The 25204-nt window shown below is 45.6% G+C and overlaps 1 protein-coding gene across 2 annotated transcripts in view; it reads left to right on the top strand.

Annotated features, from left to right (window-relative positions):
• Positions 1-2779: 2779 nt before the first annotated feature.
• Positions 2780-25204, top strand: part of RAB40C (RAB40C, member RAS oncogene family) — a 67717-nt gene continuing 45292 nt past the window's right edge. The window contains exons 1-2 of one of the 2 annotated variants that reach the window (XM_005295573.5): positions 2780-2909; positions 5155-5527. In XM_005295573.5, the coding sequence (XP_005295630.1) occupies positions 5374-5527 (154 nt within the window). In that variant the 5' untranslated portion in view covers positions 2780-2909; positions 5155-5373. Of the gene's footprint in view, positions 2927-5154; positions 5528-25204 lie in introns of both variants that reach the window. The other variant, XM_005295572.5, reaches the window with a different exon arrangement.

Genomic DNA, 25204 nt, shown 5'->3' with positions numbered 1-25204 from the left:
GCCCTGAGGTTTTACCAGTTTACCAGCCTTAATAACTAAGTGCTGTTCCATTCTTTAAAAGGACTGTGTAAAAATGTAAGAGATCTGCTCCCTCAGTGTATAGTGAGAGACAGATCCAGGTACATTAGTGGCATAAATATGTTTTTCACTGTGTTTCACTTCTGTCCCCACAGAGCTGGCCTGGAGTCTATTCCAGCTTGTGCCTCACCAACAGGATTGTTTACTACATTCCAGGTGCATGGCCAATGCTTGTGCAATGCGACTGAAGACATAGGGTTGCACAGGTGTCACTGAGAGCAGAGTAAGGCCTTGCAGATCTTACATCATTAGTGATGGTGCATTAAATGGAAAGCACATAGCTTGAGTCTCAGTCAGAGCCCAGACGGGAATGTGCAGAGCCAACAGTTAGAAGAAACAGCTGTTTACTTGTAAATTATGTAAATTTAACCTGGAGACATTGACACAATGAACAAGAAACTCCGCGATCAATGCCATTTTTACAGAATCACTTTTCACAACAGAGCTGAGTTTTAAGTGCCTGAATCAAAGACTGTTGTAATCAGTGGACAGACTTTTATGGCTTTGGATCAGACCCTAGATCACCTTCTCTGGTATAATCCCATTGTCCAGCAATATCCCTTGTTTTGCTATACAAAATATGTGTCTGTTTCACATCTTTCCTGCCCTCCTCTCCCTCCTCCCTCTTTTGTGCAAACTAGGGCCCTGAATCAGCAAAGCACGTTCGCCTGCACTTCACTTTAAACATCTCCTAAAGTCCTGAATCTGGCCCAGCACACAGAATTCATTTGTTTTTTTTAATCCTATCTGTCTCTACTGTCAATAATTTCCACCTCAGGTGTCAAAAGCCTGATTGTCAACTTCCTTGATTTCTTAATCCTTGTGCACTGAACAGACTGGAATATGATTGATAGGCAGCTAGTACCTTTCTCATTGAAGGTATTGTGACACAAAATACTGCAGTTACATTAATGGGAGCTGTGGCATTTGATCCATTACAATACTTGGTATTTATATAACTACATCTGTATTCTTCCATGCTTTCCTTATTTGCTTGATTGTGATTCCTTAATGTCATTCTGTAATTTCTCAGTTCTTCTTTGTCCTGGATACATGCCTTTTTTTTTTTTTTTTTACCCAATATTGCCAACCCAAAAATCATGAGTCAGGCCCCAAACAATCATGAAATTACCTTAAAAATCATGAGACTTTAAAAAAAATGCTTGGTCATTTTTATTTATCCCTTGAATTTAGGATGCATTCAGGTCACATTTTCAAGCTTTTCTCTGCACCCATCAGGGCTAGAAACTTATATTTTTAACAAAAGCTTAAATTCTCATATAATCACTAGACTCCAGAAGCTGGGGCTTTAAGACAAACACCAAATATGTTGGCAACACTGTCAGGTTCAGCCACATTACCCATGTTTACACCCCATAGATATAATGCACTAGCTGCACTCCTTTGCTTCAATAATAATAATTAATCATCATTTAATAATACCTTATACAATGTGTAATTGCATTCATAAACAGGAATAAGTTACAGAATTTAATCTGGAACAATTTCCATTTCCTGTCTGTGTCTTTCCTCTGCCCACCACCACATCAGCAGGATTGTGGTGCTGTTAGGGTGACCAGATGTCCCAATTTTATAGGGACAGTCTCAATGTTGGGGTCTTTTTCTTATATAGGCTCCTATTACCCCCCACCCGGTCCTGATTTTTCACACTTGCTGTATGGTCACCCTAGGTGCTGTGACAGAATGACTGTGGGGACCAATAGAATAACATACGTCCCAGATCCTCAAAGGTATCTAGGTGCCTAACTCAACTCCTATTGAAATCAATGGGAGTTAGGAGCCGAAATACCTTTGAAGGTCTGGGCCATCCCTTTTCTGATTCCCATGCAGTAGGACACTGATGCAATTTTGAATTGCAAATATGTCCATATGTTTAAATAAAAATAACAATGAAACTCTTTTACTTGACATTTAAAAAAATTCTAACTAACATGTATGCACGATTTGGGTCTAAAGGACCAGACAGTTCTCCTTTAACTGTACAGTACTCACTGAGACTTGGTTTCTGGTGGGCTCCTAAATGATCCCCAGATTTTAACTTCCCAGCTTCCAGAGAGAAACTCACTATTCCCCTCTTTTTGTGAGTGTACAAGGAGCTTTATGATGCTTTTCAAGCCAGGCGCACTGGGCTTAGAATTCAGACTTTAGCGATGGAAATTTGCCATCTCCTGAAATTTTCCACTGGGGACAAACACATCTGAGTCTCACTGCTGCACAGCACTGGTTCCCAGTCACGTGCAAGCCGCACTGCTCCCAGACCTGCCTGTGGGCAGCTTTGCAGTCTCAGAGCCTCCCTTCTCCATCTGTAAAATGAGGATCATAAAACTTCCCTTGCCCGGCTTGAAGGCGCCCCAGCCCCGCTGCGTGGCGGCGGCTCGCCCTGCGTGTAGGCAGCCTTGCAGCCCAGCACAGCTACCACCCTGCCCGCAGGAGCCACGCTGCTACACACCTACTAACCCTGCCTGATGTCTCCAGCTGAGACTACAAATCCCAGCATGCTGCGCACAGGCCTGACCTGGGGCAGGGCGGCGCGTTGCATGCCGGGGTCTGTAGTCCTGCCCTACGCCCTGGATGGGCTCAATTTTCCGCAAATGAGGTGGAGCCCTCTGGCTCCTGATAGGATGATGCCGGAAGAGGGCGGGGGAAGTTCGGAAAGGGGCGCGGATAGGGCGGGTGTGATGTTGATTGGCGGGGGCGTTGGCCTATGGGCTTGGGGCAGTGGGCGGACGCTGCGAGGCGGTGGTGAGGAGGATCGCCAGGGCTTGTGTCGGAGTCAGCCGCCGCCGCCTCCTCCGGCCCGTGTCAGCGCGGTGAGTCCGGCCGGACGGTGAGTCTCGGCGGGAAAACCCTAGGCCACGTCGGTTCGGGGTGGGACCCCCCCCCCCCCAGTACGGCTGGGTTCCAGACTCCGCCCCCACGGGCTTGCCCCCCCGCCGCTCCCTGTACCCCTCCTCCCCCTCGGCGCCTTCCCGCCCGGACTCCCCGGGGTCTGCCCCGCGCCTCCCTGTACCCCCCCCGTCCCTCGGGGCCTGCCCCCCACCTTCCTGTACCACCACCCCCGTCCCTCGGGGCCTGCCCCCCACCTCCCTGTACCACCACCCCCGTCCCTCGGGGCCTGCCCCCCACCTCCCTGTACCACCACCCCCGTCCCTCGGGGCCTGCCCCCCACCTCCCTGTACCACCACCCCCGTCCCTCGGGGCCTGCCCCCCACCTCCCTGTACCACCACCCCCGTCCCTCGGGGCCTGCCCCCCACCTTCCTGTACCACCACCCCCGTCCCTCGGGGCCTGCCCCCCACCTCCCTGTACCACCCCCCCGTCCCTCGGGGCCTGCCCCCCACCTCCCTGTACCACCACCCCCGTCCCTCGGGGCCTGCCCCCCACCTCCCTGTACCACCACCCCCGTCCCTCGGGGCCTGCCCCCCACCTCCCTGTACCACCACCCCCGTCCCTCGGGGCCTGCCCCCCACCTTCCTGTACCACCACCCCCGTCCCTCGGGGCCTGCCCCCCACCTCCCTGTACCACCCCCCTCCGTCCCTCGGGGCCTCCTGCCCCTCGCCCTTGGTCCTGGCCCTCTGCCACCTTCTCGGACCTCTTCTCCATCTGGGTCCTGCCCGCTGGCAGCCGCTCCCCCAGCCTGGCCAATCCAGCCTGATATTGGGCCTGGCATTGCCTCACTGACCACCCCCTTTCCAGCTAGCCCAGGAACCTGGCACCCAGCGGCCCCACAACAGCATCTGGCCATGCCCCCATCAACCTCCCCTCTTAGCCTCCCACTGCCCTGAGGCCTGGCCCCTGGAACCCTCCCATCCTGTCTAGATCAGTCTCAGGCCTGGCACCCCAATCCCCAGCCTGCCCAGACCCTCTCTTCCCTAGGGCCTGTCACCACCAGGCCTGGCTCCCTGCCCCAGGGTAGAGACCCCCTCCCAAGCCTTGGGAGCACCCCTCTTGTTATACTTCCCTCTATTTCCCCATCCCCTGGGGCTGGTACTCCCCATCCCTCTATCCTTGAGGGCTGGCATGCCAAATACCCTTTACCCCTGTGTCTTGCTACCCCAGGGGCTGGGTGCTCCTTGTCTCCACCTATCTCTGTGGTGCCTGACATTGCCCCAGCTGAGCTGTCCCTAGCACCCTCAGCCCTGCTGCGCTGGCTGGGCCTTGCACTCTCAGCTGGTGTCTACGGTGGCTGACTCCCCTTGGGGCTTGTCTTTTGGTGTCCTCATTCCTGTCCCATGTATGGCTGTGCTCCCCCCCCCTTCTACCTGATGGGGAGGTGTGAAAACTCTGCCACTTCATTTCAGCTTTCTGAGTGCCTGGGCTCTGGTCTCCTGACTCAGATTGATGTCTGTAGAGGGGACCCTCTGTTTTGGAGGGGGGGGATTAGGCACCTTTAATTGGGGGAGGGAAGAGAACAAATGAGGTGGGGATAGCACAGCTGCTGGGAGATGGGTGTGAATTTAAATTAGCCACTTTATTGATCTGGGCAGTTGAATCTTAACAGATCTGATTTCCCTCAGCATTTAAAAACAACCACCCCATGTTTTCTAAAGGTGGGTGTGGGCTGGAGAAGGGTAGTATGGAGGGGTGGGGGAAAGATGGGAAAAGCTTAAGAAGTTAGCCATCTGCCTGTCTATTTCTACCTATGCAAATTGCTGTTTTATTTTGCTGGCGAAGCTCAGCCCCAGTGGTCCAGGAATGGTAGGGAGCGGCCACACTTGCTCCCCACAGGCCTTACTGTTTTGTTTGTATCAGAGGATTTGTGCCTTTTCAGAATAGGTAAACCTCTGACTCAGAGGCTTTGAGCAGTGTTAGCTTCTTGTGTGAGCATTGTACCAATAATTGCCCCTTCCCCCAAAGGGGTGTAGCAGTCTGAAGGGAAAACAACCTTTATGCCAGAACCTTGTATTCTAAATTAGCTTCCTTTCAAAAAAACAACAACCAAGTGTGGGTTCTTTGTTGGCAGCTTTGAGAATGTAACCATATTTTTTGTCTGGATATTGAAAAGGTGCTAAAAGCAAGCAAAGAAATGAGGACCCTCCTTTTCTTTTCTTTTAGGCTCCCAGCATATCTTGGTGCAGAAGACTGGACATAAGGTGGAAAGGATGAAAGGTTCATTCTGAGGTTGACTCATTGTTCCTTAGCCTTCCTGCCCCCCTTTGAAGGGGGAGACAAAAACCTGTGCTCATAAGAGCCTCCCTAAAAGCGAGGAAGCTGGCATTCGTGCTCCTTTCAGTCTGGCTGCATGTTTAGTATGCGGATTGTGCCTCTTCACTAATGAGAGGGAGAATGGGAACCCAGGGAAGCCCTGTGAAGAGCTATGATTATCTGCTCAAGTTCCTGTTGGTAGGAGACAGTGATGTTGGGAAAGGAGAAATCCTGGAGAGCCTTCAAGATGGAGCGTCCGAATCCCCTTATGCCTATAGCAATGGTAAGGATTTTGGAAGGGGTAGGGGGAGAATGCTCCACTCGGTAAAAGTGCAGCCATAATTATAAAGAAGCTATTGATAAAGCTTTTTTCTAATTGTTATTGAGCTGCAGCTCTAGTTTTTCTTACAAATAGATTGACTTTTATTGAGGAAGGGAATTGTACAGTACATGATGCTCAATGGATGTATCCCATGTTTTGCATTGTACTTTGCTACAGTTTGGCTTGGTGACTTATCAGTTCGGCTTAATGGGACTTTCATTAGTGCTAATGCAGGGGTGGGCAGACTTTTTGGCCTGAGGGCCACATCTGGGTATGGAAATTGCATGGCGGGCCATGAATGCTCACGGTTCCCAGCCAATGGAAGCTGTAGGGGAGGCGCTTGGGGCAGGGGCAGCGTGCGGAGCCCCCTGGCTGCCCCTATGCGTAGGAGCCAGAGGGCGGACATGCCGCTGGTTCCAGGAGCCACACGGAGCCACAGCATATGCGGAGCAGGGCAAGCCCCAGACTCCACTCCCCGTCGGGAGCTCAAGGGCCAGATTAAAACATCTGACGGGCTGGATGCGGCCCCCGGGCTGTAGTTTGTCCACCCCTGTGCTAATGCAAAGGTGTTGTCACTTTATTCCTTAAAATCATACGAATCTGCCTCCCAGTGTCATAGTAGAGAAATGATCGGAAACATGTACTCTGTTATCTGACACGTTCGTTAGATGTGCAAGAAGCATGGCGGCACTTATACATCGGTTTAAAATAAGTGTGTGTGTGTGTGTGTATGTATGTATGTATATTTTGGAGCATTGTTGAAGGGTTAGTACAGGCACTGAACTATACTCACAGTTAGTACTCAGGCACTTGTACCAAAAGAACTATGAGATTAGCTCATATCTAAAGCTTTTGGTGAGTTGCTACTTGGGTACTCAGGAGCCTAAACTTAATCTCTACCTCCTGCAAAATCAAGGTTTATAATGGAAGCCCTGACAGACCATTAACTATAGTGTCACAAGACTATAATTAAGAACCAAGGAGTGGCGCTGCTCTCTCTCCTGCATCCCCTCTCAGTAGTTAAAATGTAATGCTGCCTGGCAGGGTGCAGGTCCTGTGGTGACTTGCAATCTGTCATACTTCTCGCCATTTTCAGTGCAAAATGTGAATCTAAGGGCTTGACAGAAGCAATCTAATTCAGACCCTGGAACTCTGCATCTTCGCCAAGACCAGCCTGGGGGCTGTAGTAGCTGGCACTTGCAGACAGGAGTCTGAGAGAATCAGGCGCTTGTTAACATTTGGGGTGAGACAGATTGAATTCAGAGTTTGGAGGAGCAGTACAGCTTGACTCCTGACAGTGCTGAGTTCTCTTTGTGCATAGTCTTTATAAGAGTTGCTGTACGAGTACATGCAAAAACTGTTGAGAAGATGGCTTGGAGAGGGCAAGATAGCTGTGAGATCTAGACTCCTAGTAGAAAATTACAGGGCTGTAGACAAGACTTGACATGAGCGCTAGCATTCGTATATTAAGGATTGCTTCTGTGAGGTACTGGGTATCTGCAAAAAGGGCTCCACACCCAGCATTAAGTGAGAGTGGTGTGTCATCGAGAACTGGTGTACTTTGCACCTAGTGTTGACTGACAATTCCTGCTGTATCCTTCATTTTTTTTCTTATTGTTGATACCATTTCAACAGGTGCTTCTATGGTCTGAAAAATGTAATTAAAAACCTTTTATTCGATAAGGCAATTCAAATCAGTTGGAAGCCAGTAATGTAGGAAAAGAACTAGTGACTCAATAACTTGGACTGATTTTTACATTATAACCATAACAGTAAATGTACGAAAGAAACCAATAGATTAGGAATCGATCAATATGGGCTGTGCCTCCTGCACTCTGAACTGTGTACCCCAGAAAATACCACAACTCTTTTTATTTCAAAGAAAACCCCAAATACCTCTAATAGCTTTAAAATTTCCCATGGCTGCTTTCTGTGTGCTCTTGAACCCATTTTTATGTAGCTAATTTTACAGTCATATTTTGAGTTTTACTCAGTGCTATTGCATTTTTGATATTTCCACTACTTAGTGGCTCATCTTGCTAAATTGAATACCCTGTGGATAAAGGGATTGGATAGCCTTGCAATTTGAGTGAATTTAACACTCATGGAAAGTCTTGACAGTCCTGGCAATCAAATTCCTCTGGCTCCTGAGCAGCTAGGGTGCACTCACAAAATCCTGCCAACATGCCTCAACAGTCACCAGGCAGGGACCATCCCTAGCTGTAAAGGAAGTTAAGCTTCCATGTGTGTTCAGGGCTTCTCGCCTGAAACTGGCAGCTAAGGTTAATTTTATATGTTTGTGTTGATAGTGCTTGTCCACTGGGAACTGGGCTGAGATCACTAAATACTCTATACATGCTCCCTGAAGAGCAATCCAGTTTAGCCAATACTGATCCAGATTCAAACCAGTGATCTGTAGGTGAAACACTGCATATTCCATTACCAGCCCCTCAAACCATCGGATTTTGTCTATCATAAACTTGGGACACATTTCTAATACTGTCCAAAACCCACCAAATTGAAACGTTATGCAGAGGCTCTTGTGTAAAACCTAGCAATTTCTATACACATCCTCTTTTTTTCTATAAACAGATGTTCATATTGTGCCATCCGTTTCTCATTTTAATTGCCCAGAAAACGGATCTTACCATTATCTGAGAAAAAGGAGTAAGTTTTGATGCGCTAACCACAAGGCTAGCTCAACAGCTCATTTCTCAAGCTTGATTTCTCCAAGCCCTGGCTGGGTCCTGGGGTGAGTTCTGCAGTGCCCATGTGCTTAACCTCTGTTGGGGAGTGGCCTTCCTGGTAACTACTGTTCCTGAGCAAGGAGCAACAGGGAGTTCCACATCCTTTGCCAAGGATGGCTACCGTGATGCAGGACTCTGAGATGGGAAAACCTGTGGGGGAGGAAGGTGGGGAAGACACTCAGATATTGAGAGAGAAACTTATAGAACTTAAAAAAAATAATTAAAAAAAAAATCTGGAGCTGATCATTTCTTTTTGTGGCCTAGGACCAGAGTCTTCTATGCAGCTGAGCTTTGGCTTGCCCTTACCCTATCTGACTTCAGCAAAGGCCTGCACCAGGAGAGTTCTTGGCAGTCTATAGGAGTGACTTGAAATGGGGTCCAACTGAGCAGGGGGGGTCTGCTTTCTTTGCAGTTGACTATGCAGTCCATAAGAGAGGCAAAGAGCCTCTGAAGCTGCAATTCCTGCTTATGTGCAGCTGCTAAAGGGACTTTGATATGTAGAATGGACTGCATCCTTCCTGAAAGCATCATCAGTGTAAAGACTTTTTTTAATCCCAGGAAGCAGAGTCCAAAGGTTGCTCCTGAATATAGGTCTGTAGTTGGGAACCTCTTATCAAATGTGAGTTTTATTCTGAATTACTTTTTATTTTTTTCCAATGCCTAGCAGATTCAGCAATAGCTCAGTAACGCCTCTGTTTCAATATTTCACACTCAAACTGACAATGTGTTCATGCAGTGACATAGTTGTTAAACTCTGTTAAACTCTCCATGAAATGAATTGGTGGGTTTGACTCTAGCTCTGGACAGGTGGCCCCATCACAGGTTACTGCTGTGAATTGGCACTGACACCCTTGAGCAGCCTACGACTGAAGGATCCAGGGCTACTGAACATCCTTTCAGTGCCTAGAAGGTGGCAGCTTGATATCGGGGCTGAGGCACGCTGATGCAGAAGCTTCCCCTGGGGTTCCCTATGCTGTTCATCCTCAGTTAATAATTAAGACGTCAGCCAGGAGGAATGTAAGGCTGATGGTGTTTGCAGCACCCCCTGCTTCCTCTGGGGCAGTTGTATTCCTAGGGCCCTGGCCTGCTCACTGTGTGTATGTACTGGCATCCCTCACCAGGGCTGATTTCATAAAGGAAATCCTTTAAGTGAGGATGAGTTCATAGAGCTCATCTTCTGCGGGCGTGGACTGCATTCTGACAGGCTGCTGGTCTGGTCCAAACCGAAAGGCTTTCCTTCCAGGATGTGCTGTTCGGATACAAAGGCTCTGAAGCAATCTCCTCCCTGGAATGTTTGGGCAAAGAAAGCCCAATGCAGACTATTTTGGGGAGGGTGTACATCTCAACAGTCCCGGGTTTCAAGGGACTGAACCGCTTTGACTCCCCCCACCCCCAAACCCATTATCCCAGTTGAAGCAGCTCCTGTCCCGTGGTGCTGGCTGGGCTCAACTCCCTGCTCTGGCTTTGTGACCTGGTCCCTGGCACATGGGGTCACAGTGCCACTCAGGTTTCTCCTGGCCCCCCAGGGTGAAGTTATGATGCCCAGAGTCGGGAAACTGAGCCCAGCCAGCCTCACAGGACAGGAGCTGCCAGCGCAGGGTGGGCTTACTCTGCAACTGTTCCACCCTGCTCTGGGTCTCCCACCCCCTGTGGGCAGTCCCACTTTAGTCACTTGAAATGCTGGGATGTATGGAGGGAGTGTGTGGTCTTTCCTCCTATTCTCCCCGATTTACCCCCCAAAACGATTACAGGCTGCCTTCCTCCTACTGCAGAAGCAGGACTCCCTGCGAGCCTACCTGTCCTGTTTCCTTTCAGGTAGAGGGACCTACTGAGAGGGGTACAAAGCCTACCCTTTCCCTCAAGGCTGAGCATGCTCCTTCCTCTATGCCTTCTGCTCCTGCTACCTTGGGCAGAGAAAGGCTAGCTTGGCACTTGTACTCTGAGCCCTGCTTAGCAACCTGTGCTGCAGCTAGACTAGCTGAGACTAAATGCAAAGCTGCATGCCTTGTCCTGTGTGACTGATGTGTGTCCTGAACATCTGTCACTTCATAGAGTTTGAGATCAGAAGGGGCCATGAGATCATCTAGTCTGACCTCCTGTATAGTACAGGACCCCAGTTTCCGCACACAAAACCCAACAGCCACAATGAGACCAAAGTATTACAGCCCACAGGAGACTAGACTGTTCTGTGCCACAGGAAGAGAACAGGAGGGACCAAGGTGCACCAATGTCTGAGGCCCCTGCAGTGGCAGGGAAACGATTAAGTGAGATATATCCAGATGATCCTGGCAAGTGACCCACACCCACTGCAGAAGAAGGCCAAGTACTCCTGCCAATCTGACCTAGGGGCAAATTCCTTCCTGACACCACGTATGGTGATCAGTTAGACCGAGAGAGAATATGCTCTGCACCACCTCAGAGTCCTGACCCTCCTTGTCCAATGTCCCATCTCCTGCCATGACCATCCCTGATGCTTCTGAGGAAGGAGATTAAACAAAAACCTAGAAGACATTGGTGGGGGAAGATCCCTTCCTGACCCCTGCAGGTGACTGGCTGAAACCCTGAGGCAGCGTATTTAGGACAGTGGCGCCCAAACTTTTCCTGTTGTATGCTTCTTATCAGTAATGGAATCTGTCCACGTCCCCCTCCATTACTGCACAGTTGGCTCAGCAGAGGAGCTTGGGCTGAACTGGAGATGGAGGAGGAGCTGGGGCTAAAGGCAGAGATGGTCTGGAGGTGGAAAGGGAATTGGGCAAAGCTGGGCAAAGGCTGGAGCTGGGCTGTATGGCGTTCCCTTCCTGCTCCCCATGGGGGCTGGCCTGGGCCCTGCTGTATGCCCCCCTGAACGTTCCTCTGTATGTACCTTCCTAAGGTGGCATGCCCCACAGTTTGAGGACCACTGGTTTAGGAACATAAAACGAACTGGAAATGAGTCCCATGACGGTTGAGTCCTGCCCCTATCATCACAAGCAACTTTGTAATACAGTGCATTTATAAATTTGTCCAGCCCCCTCTTAAAACTAAGTTGTTTGCATTACTCGAATCACACAGTTGTCTTGTCCTTGTCCTCCCCCTAAATGTTGCAGTAGCCAGGAGTACCAAAGCACAGCAGAAATGCCCCGATTGTATTTCTTGACTGTTCAGAGCTCTCAGGCGTCTGGGCAAGTGGATGCAGTGTGTGTATAGCCCTGAGCCAGGGTGTGAAAGGCAGATCTATTCAGCTGGGAAGATGCTTGTTCCTTGCAGGAATGCATGTCATTTAGACAATGCTGTGTCACAAATCAAATCTCTTCCTGAAATTCAAGCTGCTCATATGCTTGCACTTAAATAATCTTGTCCAGCCTCTTCCTTTGGCTGAGAAGTCTGCTCTGTTATGTGCTGTGTCACAACCAGATGAGACTTGTGAATTTCTCTCTCAGGAATACTTGACAGTGTGCACAAGTGACAGTGCTGCCATGTGAGCAGGTGATCAGCATTCACAGGAAACAGGGTTTGTCTTAACACTGGTGAGGACCTGCCTGCAATATGCTTTGCTGGTCGCACATGCTTCAAAACATTTTGCACGCTCCCGTGAAAAAGGGTGCTTCTCCTCCCTGCTGCTAGCCCCCACAGGGAACCCGTTCTTCTCTGTCCCTGACTTATTCTTTCATACACAGATGGGCTTGGACTGGAATGGGATAAGAAGCTTTCTTTTCCTACTGGATCAGAGTGGGGACTATCAGTTTGAACAGGTTTCAGGAAAGAGGTGTCTGCTAGACATAGTAACCCTTAGTTGGGACGACACTACAGAGAGAAACACCATTTCTAAGTGCTCTAGAACCCCATACGGTATCTCGCATTTATTCAGAGGAGGGATGTAGTGAGCTTTCCAGCAGGGTCTTTGTTATAAAATGGGCAACGGTGGAGGTGTGGGGGAAAAAACTAAAATAAACCTAGAGTCAGATTCTGACCTTCCACAATACAGTTGTTCATGGGTTCCATTGCTCTGAGAAACTGTTCAGTCTTTTATGAGGTCTAATCATTTAAAAGAGATATAATTGAGCTCGGGGGGGGGGGGGGGAGGTTGCTATTTTTGATACCCCTCTTCTTCTCTTTCCTTCTCTCTGCGGGCTTTCCAGTTTCAGTAATTTTCTGGTAAAACTCAGCTAAACGAGATAAGGGGATTTAAAATGAGATTTCCCTGTTTCCATCCCATGCTACTTTCTCCACTCGTATTGAGGTATCCAATGTAGGGTCTGGTCATAGTTCTAGACAACTGTGTACACTGCTGGCCAGGACTGGGGTAGGAAGAGAAGCAGGATATAGTGGTGGACTTGCCATTTACAGAAATAATAAAACTCATCACAGGGTGGACACAGATGACACTGGCTGAAACTTTGACTTCACTAGGTGCAAGAATCTAGGCCAGTGTTACTCTAATGCCTGCCCTCTTACCCAGAGAAAGCACAAGCAGCAATGCAATAGATCAGGGGTTCTCAACCTTTTTCTTTCTGAGGCCACCCCAACATGCTATAAAAACTCCACAGCCCAGCTGTTCCACAACTGTTTTTCTGCATATGAAAGCCAGGGCTGGCCTTACAGGGTAGCAAGCAAGGCAATTGCTCAGGCTTCCACCCTGGGTGGTGGGGCTTGGGGCCCTGGGCTTCAGTCCCATGCAGTGAGGCATCGGCTTTCTGCCCTGGGCCCCAACGAGTAGAACGCTCGCCCTGCTTGGCGGATCCCCTGAAACCTGCTCGTGGCCCCCCAGGGGGCCCTGGACCCCTGGTTGAGAACTCCTGCTATAGCAGTGGTTCTCAGACTTTTGTACTGATGACCCCTTTCACATACTAAGCATCTGAGTGCGACTCCCCCTTATAAGTGAAAAACACTTTTTAATATATTTAACACCATTATAAATGCTGGAGGCAAAGCGGGGTTGGGGGTGGAGGCTTACAGCGCCTGACCCCCCATGTAATAATCACATAACCCCCTGAGTGGTCCTGATCCCCAGTTTGAGAACCCCTGTGCTATAGAGAATAGATGGATGTGCTGGTGAATCCTCAGGAGGGGGTAGGGCACTTCACTGTGATATACCTGTACCCCGATATAACGCTGTCCTCGGGAGCCAAAAAATCTTACCTCATTATAGGTGAAACCGTGTTATATCGAACTTGCTTTGATCTGCCGGAGTGCGCAGCCCTGCCCCCCCCCCTCCCCGAGCACTGCTTTACCGCATTATATCCGAATTCATGTTCTATCGGGTTGCGTTATATCGGGGTAGAGGTGTATATGGGATTTCCCCCAATACCTACACATCCCACCACTCTATCTTTAACCCCATACACTCTTCCATTAAAGTTTCCTCTCCTTTAAATCAGCAATAATCCGTTTAGGTTGTTCTCCAGAGCAGACCTTGTCTTCTGTCCAAGTCACATACCAAAGTACTCCCTTTGTCACATTCTCTGACCCGTCTCCATGTCGTTCCCTGCTCTTGGAACTACCCTCTCGACTAAGTCTTATGGGCTTTCACCCTCTGCTTCAAATCCTCCTTTGAAATGTCCTGTAAACTGTTGTACTACTAGTACAACCTGCAGCACCCCAGTATCCTTCCACCTTGTCGTCACTTAGTGCATTAGCTGCATATTTCGATTGTCTATGTAGCAATCCTATAGGTCCCTAGCCAAAAGACGTATTCTTCTTGCAATCAGTGCATCGTGGAGTGGAGTGGAGGGAAAGATTGTCTCCTTATTTCCTCCTCAGAAAGGACAGAAGAACTTCATCCTCCCCTCCATGCTCCTATTCCTGTCGAGCTTCTGAGAACCACAGGACAGAGGCAGCAGCCTCCTCCTCCCATTGCACGCATTGACCCTCCTTCCCCCCAAATCAGGTCTTCCTGGGGCAGAGTCCTGCAGTGACAGGGAGTGCTGCTCTTCCACTGTTTGACTTGAGAAATGTTAGCAGACAAGTGAAATTGTTTAAGATTGCTTCCTGGACTGCTAACTCTTTCAGAAGAAGGCCTTTGTCTCCTTTTTTTCGTGTCAGCATGCAGTTAGTCTAACCTTCCCCTTTTGGGGTGCTCAGGAAGTATCTGTCTGACTTACATCCAGTGTTTACTAAAATCTTGGAATGGGGTAATCAAGATATATCGCCCTCTCCTCTGACCAGCACCAGTTCTCAAGGCATAGATGCTGTTGCATTGCTTGGGCAGACTTGTATGTACAAGGCCCAGATTTTTTTAAGGTATTTAGGTGCCTAATTCTGATTAATTTCAGTGGGATTTGGGCAACTAAGTACCTTTGCAGATCTGGACCCAAGTGAATTTTGCTTTACAATGTTGCAGTGATGCATCAAGGACCCATCAGCAGCACGTCCGAGAGGTGGGAGAGAAGAGTTATCTTGACTCCTGTTCTCTGTTGCTTCCCCCCCACCCCCACTCCTGGCTGCATGCAGTTGGGTGTGTTTCATGGTATCTTGACAGAACAGTATTTTCCATATCAATATAGACATCAGCTGTCAGTTTGGGCTGGCCCACTAACAGACGCCACACGCTAATAGAAATGACTGTTCGTTCTCTGGCATGATTTGTGTTCATGGCAACAATGTTTCATACTGAGGTTTCAGCATTCTGGTGAGAGATGGATAGGGGCAAAATCTTGTAAATGAAACCATGCCATCAAGTTCCCTCAGTGGCTGCAGAATTAATAGGCAGGGAACTCTTCAGTGCGGCTGCATTGGCCATGCTGCTAGGAATCTCCTTCTCTTGCAATCGCTTGAAATACAGTACAAGTGGAGAGCGATTGTTACAGTAATCCCTTCCATCTGCTAGCACTCACTCCAGTCCCCTACCGGAAACATTTATCTCCACTACAGTAGGGGACAGAGCTCTAATCTAATCAGAGCGAGCATTGAATCCAACCACTTCCAGCACCTCTAGTTTTTCCTTGTCTCCTTTTTTTAGTTCTTTTTGTGAGCAAATGTTCCTCGGATTCTGCACTCCTTGTGTTAGTAAGATCTCTTCTCTGCTTGATGTGAGTCAGGTGGGGCTAATTCTAAACTGGGGTTATAGGCAATCCTGTTCCCACTTAAGTTATTAGGAGTGTGATCATGCAAGGTGCTGAACATCTTCTAAGATCCTGAACATCTTCAACTCTCATTTAGGGTTTTTGAGGGTGCTCAGCACCTTATAGGACTGGGCTGAGGTTACCTCTTTGGAAGGGATTGGTTGGAAGTAGGCTTTAGAGTTACGGAACAGATTTATAATACAGGGGATGGGGGAAGTGCTCTTCAAAATGCTCCATGGATGCTTGGAAATGCTAATACAATTGAATCACAGATTATAACACACCTCCTTTTATGTCTGTTTATCTGTGTGTTTAAGACTCCTGCATCTTATCACTATGGATTTATAGCTTATAAATCTGAAGTTAGAGGTGTATATTTAATAACTAAAAGGAAAAGTGGTGTTCTTTTGTGTTTTGTTTTTGCTATCTTGCTCTTACAACAGGTTTATTAACCAAGCAGTGCTTGTTAGGTTTAGCTTTTTCATCATTGTCCTGACATAGCATTGCCCAATTCTTTGTGGAAAGGCTGCAAGCTCAATACAAAAGTTACATGCACTCTGCTATGGAAAATCTTTGTCTTCCTTCCCAGTGAGCTTCTGTTACCAAGCACTTCCTGACACACTTTCCTCAAGTTCTACTCTTTGCAGAGGGAGGGGGAAGGCATCTTCCTGTTGAATCTGTAATGGTACTTGCAATAGCCATGCAGAAAGCTTGAAATACATTTGTGGGTAGTAATAAGTCTGGCTCCCCGACTTCCCTTCAGCTCACTTCTGCATTTCCTTCCCCTGATAAGTCTGTCTGTCTCTCTTTCTCTCCTACCTTCCATTGCCCTCCAAACTTATTTCTCCAGAAACTTTCCGTATGTTATCTGTTTCCTTAGCAGCAGCGGCAGCACGTCACTTGGGCTCCTAGCCTATTCCAGACTTTGGGTAAGTAGGAAGAAGCTGTCTAACTTGGAAAGCATTGGAACTGGTGTCCCTTCCCTTCCTATAAATATTCTGGTGCATGCCAGGGGGCACCTGAAACCCCATACACTAAAAGGGATTTCCTTAGAGAATGGAGGTGGGAGTCTGAAGTCTGGTGATTGCATTTGGGGCGAAGTTCTGTTTTGTGGGAGGCTTTTCTTTTTTGCAGATCTCATTTCCCCCCATTAATTAAGGTATTAAAATATAATGTTAAAACATACATGATTCTTAAAGACCTCTTATTTCTTTGTTTACACTTCTGACCAGGCGTCTATTGCCATGTCTAATATTTTGACACATTAAACTTGTACCCTTTTTACAATGTTGGGAGCTGATGTTCGCATTAAGATGTATCATGAAGAGATTTGTTTGTCATCCCTACTATGTGATGTGGTGATCATCTCAACATAAGACATAGTATTTATTGCGATAGGATTTTGTTAAGATTGACACAATATATTTACTGTTAGGCCATTCTAGGGAGGGAGGCACACTAAAAGAAAAAGATACATTAAACAAGTGACAATATTTAAATGGTAGGCAACAATGCAATTCTGGGTTCATGCTTAGTTACTCTGTCAAACCCTTCAGACTTCTGTGTATTCCTAAAGGGACTTCAACTGAATCTAGTTAAGAGTTAAATAGTTCCAGGTTCTACACTAGCCCTTGAATCATCTGCCAGCACTTGTGGTTTTACAATCCCACTTTACTATCTTAAAATGTTGATTTTTTTTTCTCCCTTCTGCTGTTTGAGATTGACACACAAGAGAAGCTACAAAGTTTTTGATTTACAGAAGAGTCCAGAGACTCCAATTGGGATCAGGACCCCTTTTGTCAAGTGTCTAGAACAGAGATATGCAGTCTGCACCCCGAGGAGCTTGGGGAAACTGACTAAATACAAAGTCTTATTTAACAGCAATGCACTTTGTTTCCTCTCTTTCCGGTTTGTTTCATCTTAGACTGTTTCCACTGCCAAAAAAAGGTGGGTTTTTTTGTTTTTGTTTTTTTTTTTTTTTTACAGAGAGAACTAATATGCATTAGTTACCTTGCTGGAAAGTCCAGTGGAAACAATGCACAGGTAGTTTTTACAATGATGTAGCTGGGCGAGGTCAACACTTCCCCACTCCCATATGCAGATGACCTTGCATAGCTTCATCATGTTAAAAATTAGAGCTTTGTTTCCACAAGGATTTTACAGTGAGATAGCTTACATATTAATTATCTTACTGTAAAAACACACCTTTTTTGGCAGTGAAGCCTTAGCCTCTATCCTCATAGGTGTTGCTTTTAACATTAGGTTAAAAACTCATAGTACAATTTTAAAATATACAATGTCCCTTTAAAACTTAAAACTCTGGCATCATCTAGACTTGCAGCCAAATGAATGTTTAGCCTCTCAAATGAGGAAAGTAATTAGGGAAGTAGTTCCGTGTTTGCAAGTATGAGTGGCTCTTTTTCTCTCTGCCTGCCCCCATGCATCTTAATTCTCTCTGTTCTTTCTCTTCCTTGACACTACTGCATCCCTAAAGAGACCTTATACTTTCCATCCTTTTTTTTTTTTTTTTTTTTTTTTTTTTTTTTTTTTTTTTTTTTTAACCAAAGAAAACTGGACTGAACTCTTCACAGGCCAGAGCTGTGCACTGACTATAGATCAAAAGGAGGGCTCATTGGGGTTTTAATTAACTGTGTAGTCTCTGCTTGAGAGTAGCTTGCTTGGAAACGAAGTCTCTCCTATTCAGATCTGAAGCAATATTGCTGGAACACTGCAGAATTTATAAAGGAGCGTACCTTTAATTTTAGAGCAAGTTGGGAGGGTCAGATACCTTGGGAAGTGTTGTATGCAGTGTTGTAGCTGTCAGCAATTGGAAATGCAAACTGATGTGCGAAACTTCAGCGCTTGAGGGTGCTATAAGGAGAACTGCAGCCAAGAGTAGGGGTCCCAACCTCCTCCTCTATTCATTATGAACACTGATCTCTCCATAATTATGATTGGACCATTGTAAACCTGATGTTTTTGACACTTTTTTAACTTTTCCAGACCTAACCAATTTACCTGGAATTCCCCAGGTGTGATTCAGTGCCGCAGTTCTTTTTATTTATTTTTCCCTTGGATAGTTTGGGGCAAATTGGGTCAAGGAATTTGGAGATAATATGGTCCAAAAATTGGGCTGTTTTCACTACTTGAATGCTTTCCTGGTGTGTTGCTGGAATGTGATGATTCAAATGGTATGGCTTAGAAATACTGAATTTGTTTTAAACAGCTGGCTTTGGTGAAGAGTAGTGCCTGTGAAAATTCTTCATACGTGTTTTAAGTTATTAGAAGCTATGTCCATGTGCATCTAGAACACCCCAGCATTCTAAAATCTGCAAGCTGCTATGTTTGCACTCTAGGAAACTTTCATCAGCTGTGTTGCCCAAACTAGGCATTGATGCCATACACAGGTTTTGAAGCGTACATCTATGAATTCTGCATGGTGCCTGTGCTCCATACTTCCAAAGTACTACATGCTATCCAGGGTTAAGGGTGTTTATTTGTTTTTGTTTTTTGTTTTTTAAGAAACAGAAATTTTATCTCTAAAATTCCAGGCTTTGGAACATAGCTTTTCCCCAAAACACAATATTTGTGTTCCCCTGAAATGATCTCTACCGTACTGAATATTTGTCTCAGAGCAGATCTATAATTGCATCTGTGACGTTGTGCAGTCTATATGGTTTTATAAAAACTTGATAATAAGTCAATATAATGTAACTGAGATAGTTTTAGAGAAAATACGGTAATAAGTGAATGTAACGTAACTGGGATATGCTTCATGCAAAAGGTCTCTTGTAAGGTATCATTACAAAGCTTATAATCTACTGAGTATGATCATCTGATTTGTATAAATGTACCACTCTTGTATCTAAAACTAGAAATATAAAATGTAACTCTGAGGGCCTATTGTAATTGTGTAAAGTGTGGACCATTAATGATGGTTTGGAATCTTGATGACTCCCATTGTCTGCAGATGGCTGTATTTACCTGTGAGTCTTCCTGTATATGTGTGTGCTGGCAAGTGAGTAATGAAGTCTTGCAGTGACATGTGATCATGTCACCTGAACTGGAATCCATCTTTAACCTGGTGCTTTTCCAGTGAGGGGGGGTGGAGGGGGTGGAAACCCAGAGGGACAAAGAGTTCCCGCCTTATGCAAAAGATATATAAAGGGGGGAAGAGAACAGAGAGAGGGAGGAGCCATCATGGAGAATCCCCTAGCTACCACCTGAGCTGCAACAAGAGCTGTACCAGGGGAAAGAATTGTGCCCAGACCTAGAAGGTGTCCAGTCTGAGAAAAAACTTACTGAAGCATCTCTGAGGGTGAGATTATCTGTATTTAGTTTGATTAGACATAGATTTGCGCATTTTATTTTATTTTGCTTGGTGACTTACTTTGTTCTGTCTGTTACTATTTTGAACCACTTAAATCCTACTGTCTGTATTTAATAAAATCACTTTCTATTTAGTAATTCACTCAGAGTATGTATTAATACCTGGGGGAGCAAACAACTGTGCATATCTCTCTATCAGTGTTATAGAGGGCGAACAATTTATGAGTTTGCCCTGCATAAGCTTTATGCAGGGCAAAACGGATTTATCTGGGTTTAGACCCCATTGGGAGTTGAGCATCTGAGTGCTAAAGACAAGCACACTACTATGAGCTGTTTTCGGGTAAACTTGCAGCTTTGGGACAAGTGATTCAGACCCTGGATCTGTGTCTGGAGCCAGACAGGAGTGTCTGGCTCAGCAAGACAGGGTGGTGGAGTCCTGAGCTGGCAGGGAAAGCAGAAACAGGGGTAGTCTTTGCACATCGGGTGGCAGCTCCCAAGGAGGTTTCTGTGATCCAACCCGTCACAGCATCTGTATTGTAATCTAACAATGCAGATTGTTATGATGCCCTCTGATTTCCCTCAGTCTTTGTTACCAAGTGCAGCTGTATAATTTTATGGCTAACTGAACTGTAAATCATGAAAACTTTTGTCTGTGTTGCTTCTATGCATAAAATCAGTCTTGATTTTCTTTTGAAGACCAAATCCACTTAACATTCCCAATTCTAGACTGAGCCTTGACTGTTTCTCTGGCTTCCTGAGTGTTCATTGGAATTGTTTGGAACTTTAGGAACAGATTTGCTTCTGGCTCAGAACACAATTTTCAGATGCAGTTGCTATCCTTAAATGAGGCCTTGAACAAAGTTCTACTGTGAATGGAAACTAGCTGCTTAAGTTCTCTCTGCTGGATTGCAGAGAGAGAAGCTGAAGAATGAAGTATTCTACAAATCTGGACTCTTTGCAGGTGTGTCAGAACATGAATTCTGCTGCTGTCCATGTACAAAATCCAATTTGCAATACTTATTTGTATTGTACAGTACCTCGGAACCCCTGTCATTAAGCACAACCCCATTGTGCTAGGTGCTGTACACTCACCAAACACAGACCGTCCATGTGCCAAAGTTTACATCGGGGTAGGCAACCTATGGCATGCATGCCAAAGGCAGCACGCAAGCTGATTTTCAGTGGCCGTCACACTGCTTGGGTCCTGGCCACTGGTCCGGGGGGCTCTGCATTTTAATTTTAAATGAAGCTTCTTAAACATTTTAAAAACCTTGCTTACTTTACATACAACAATAGTTTAGTTATATATTATAGACTTATAGAAAGAGACCACCTAAAAACGTTAAAATGTATTACTGGCACGCGAAACCTTAAATTAGAGTGAATAAATGAAGACTCGGCACACCACTTCTGAAAGGTTGCTGACCCCTGGTTTACATTTTAAGTGAAAGATGAAAAAAATTGTTGGATATACACAGGGAGAGAGTTCAGAGCAAGTTTTGTTTAAAGTCTTTCATAACTGTAGTAACTGCAAGTCAGCAGGTAAGTTGTTTTCCCTCATTTTCAGGATCTTCTGATGCCCCGATGCTAAGCCTCTTGTCAGTTCGTTCTGGGTACCCCAGTTTCCCAGACCCAAGCCCACTTTCTGCAATGTAGTCCAAACCATTTACACTTTAGTTGGAGGCAACTAATATGAAGCTTCTGCAGATCCTTCCCAAACATGGGTATGCTGCTGCTTGACCACTTCTAGGGATAAATTCCTGGACTTAAAAGAGGAAGAGTCATAACTCCTAATGGCCACATGTAGTAACAAAGAATTTAAGAGTGAAGAATTAAGACTCAAAGCTCCTTGCAGCTGCAGCCCATCATGACCTGCAGCAAGAATAGATCTTGCATTTGATGTTCTGGTGAGCAGGAAGTGCCACAGGCTTTAGACCAAATGGCTACTGGATAGACCAGGCAAGAGACAGAAACCAGCATGCTGCACTGTAAGAGAGCATAATTGTCATAGTCACTATGGTTCTTTCAGAGTGCTTGGTGTAGACTGAGACCTTCCCTTGCTGCTATCAAATTAAAGAGGCTTTATTAACTGTTTCCAGTGTAGTGACATTATCAGTAAATAGTTTCCACTCCTTCTGATCTGACTGGTACTTCAGTCCTAGCACTTCATGTACTATCGGGCATTATTCTGATATTATCCTACCTGGGAACTTTACTATATCTTTTAAAAATGAAATCTATTGACCATAGAAAGCACAGGCCTGAGTTGACTGGTTGTGGTTGTTTACCTCTCTCACCTTGCATCTTTTAAACAAGTTATATCCCTATTATTTGGCAGTGAAGATGAGCATTTTTATATCTACTAAATAAGATATTTAAAGAATACACAAATTGGATGAATATGAAAAGCTTCTGTCACGCTCTACATCCGTTGGAAACCCCATCTTTCCATGGCTTATAATTCTGAGCTGAGAAATTCCTTACCACTGGTAAATCTAGGTTCAGGTGTCTTCTGTGTTTATCCATTGTTTTAACATAAAGCTTCACTTTTTTTAGCTCAAGACAATGTTTATTTATTTGTAATGGATTTTTCTGGAAGACTTAGGGCCACTTACAGTTTGTGATCTATAGATGGAAAGTAGCTCCTCAAGGTTAACTGCATTTTCTTTTGCTGTGCATTTATGCCATGGCAATATTTTCTAAATACCATTGTTACTACATTATCAGGGATCCTAAATACCTGCATCCTGTGTGCATGTGGGGTATTTCTATACCATTCCCATCAGCTGTTTTCATAGCTGATAGAAAGTTCTGAATGTATAACTAGCACTCATTGCATACCATAGTATAAAATACCCTTTAAACTGATAGCAGGTAAGCTACATTGTCAGTGTGCAAGAGTGAAGAGGGCCATATGGACTCATTTGATGGTTTTGTTAGAGAAATGGAATGAAAAACTGTTAATGTTTGTGTTAACTTATGCAAACAAGCAAGAAACCATTCAAAGCTCAGTCTCACAACCAAGACTGATAACTCCGTCCTTCACTCACCTTCTTGTGAAGACCGGAAGGGAGCCGTTAGGAGTGGAAGGTCAGTCAGAATTTTGAGCGTTAACTCTATCCTCCTGATCTTTTGGGGTTCACCTTCTGTTTTGTAAGCTCTAATGCATCTGTTTTACGTGAGTGAATCTTACCATGGACCTTTCTGGCTACAGATCTGTAAACAAGCAAACAAAGCTCAGATGAAAATGTATAAACCTATATAAAATAGGCCATATTGTGTGCCAGGTAATACACATTGAAACTGTTCCTCGGAATGAGAATGTAAATGCAGAGGAAGGGCAGATGAGTGGCCATTTTTTAGAATCTGACTTCATGCTTTATTTTATAGTCCCTGAGGGCTGTGGTACCACGGTGTGTCTGTCTGTAGTGGTGCAAAGGAAGATGACTGCTAAAACAGTGCCAGGGAAATAATAATTACAAGGAACTTTGAAGCCTCCATGGACCTTTTGGCGGAGAAGGTAGTGAATCTTTCCTGCTGCCAATGCAGAAGGTCCCCATAAAGCAGACATTGCTTCCTGTTGTTCACTGCATGCCTGTCTGACTCCATGGGGAACAACCATCTTTTCAAAGCAGCCCTCTGTTATAGCTTCCACTTCCTTGTGGAATACAGTCATTATGCAGGAAAATGGGTCCCAGGTGGCTTCTGCCTGCTGTAGTGTTTCAAATTAAAGGATTTGTGGGGAACATGATCATTCCATATAGATGACATGGGAAATACTGATTCATTGCTCTCATTTGTGTTGCATGTATAATTTTGCACCCCTTCTTCCCCAACCTACTTCATACATTCTTATTGGAGCATCTTTAACGCTGGATATGATAGAGAAGCTGGGGCCAGGACTGCTGCTTGTGGATCAGCCAGTGTCCATGGCTTTTTGCAGGCCAGCTCCGCAATGAGCGTCTCAGTTCCTGGGTATTGGAATTACTGCTACCAGCTACTTTAATAATCTCTTCAGAGAAGTTTTGTTGAATACTGAAATCTAGAAGTGGAAATGTTGCTTTTGTTACAAGGTCTGTGGGACGGTGCTTTGTAACAACACAGATTTGAAATTACTATTCCTGTCTCTTAGTTTCTGACTTTTAACATGCAGTGACCCATCATTCTCCACTCAGAGTATAACCAGTTAAGTTGTTGGTGTTCTAGGGGTCATGATCCTCTTCCACGAATGGTCAGAGGGGGTGGGGCAGTCTAAGCCAATGTGCAGTCTAGGAAAAGTGACTGAGTTTGTCTGGGGCAGAGGAAGAAGACAATTGCAACTCTTGACTGTCAGGAAACTCCTGTTATCCAGCCAGCTGCAGGAGGGATCATTGGCCTAATCTGGAATCAAAAGGCTATTGCTGTGGGTCACTCACCCAAATTAAAGTTTTGGATGGACAGTCTCTGCATTTTGCTCTGCCATCCAGAACATGGGTCAACGTGTGGCATAAGGAGTCTGTCGCTGTGTGCAAAGCATAATTAGCCTGTGGAATTTATAACCACAAGATAGTCCAAGATTTTAGCACAGTTCCACATAGACACTTTGTGGATAATAAGAACCTCTGCAGTTGCATGAGAATAAAAAATAAGGGATATAAACACTCATGCTTCAGAGCATAAGCTAGTCATTAAGTGGACAGATAACCCCTTTCACTGTGTGCGAATATTCCTTATCAGGTTTCTTGCTCTTCTCTCTGACGTGTCTGATATTGGCCACTTGTAGGGTATTGGACTAGACAGCCCATTGGTCTGATCTACTATAGCATTTTCTATGTCCCTAAGCAGAGCCATTTTACAGCATTACATGTAAAACTCACTCAAATTCTGTAGGCTGCAAAAATGCCTTTTTAAATTACCCTTCCATCTTAGAAAAAGCGTTCTGAACCCAGGTGTGTAAATGTCACCTATTATATCCACTCTGTCCTTCTGCCATCAGCTACTGAATTGGAGAGGTCTACGACCAGATTACTTTACTGGCTGCTCAGGACTAATTCATATTAAGTGCTCCTATTGAGGATCAAGCATTTAAATTTTGCTTCTGGAACTTGTCACGACCTATGTTGCAAGACCTATGAAGAAGACTGGCTTGGAGGGAAGATACCATCAGTTTGTTAATAAGGCAAAGTTATTGGCTTTATGAAGCCCATCCAGAACATCACCTTTGCTACAAGCCTGACCTTCAAATAATCTTGCTGCTCTTACCCACACTAGTGAAACTCTGTGTTTAACATCTGAACAGCAGTAGATTGTAAAGCACTTGGGAATATTTACCTATCAGACTGCCAGCTCCCTTGACTGAACATTCCTAACATTGCAATCTCTGAACAGAAGGCATCTCCTGCATTTGACACATTCTGTTAACAGACCTTCACAATGGTGCTGCACCTGCAAGAAACACTCAACATGCTCTATATTGAAAAAGCAGTTGCTTTCTCAGAGGTAGCCTCTTGCACAGCTCATCGAGAGAGAATCACACCGCCTCC

Source organism: Chrysemys picta, chromosome 10, assembly GCF_011386835.1.
Source record: "Chrysemys picta bellii isolate R12L10 chromosome 10, ASM1138683v2, whole genome shotgun sequence".
Lineage (NCBI taxonomy): Eukaryota > Metazoa > Chordata > Testudines > Emydidae > Chrysemys > Chrysemys picta.
The sequence above is the reverse complement of the archived record's forward strand: the minus strand, read 5'-3'. Positions and strand labels throughout refer to the sequence as shown.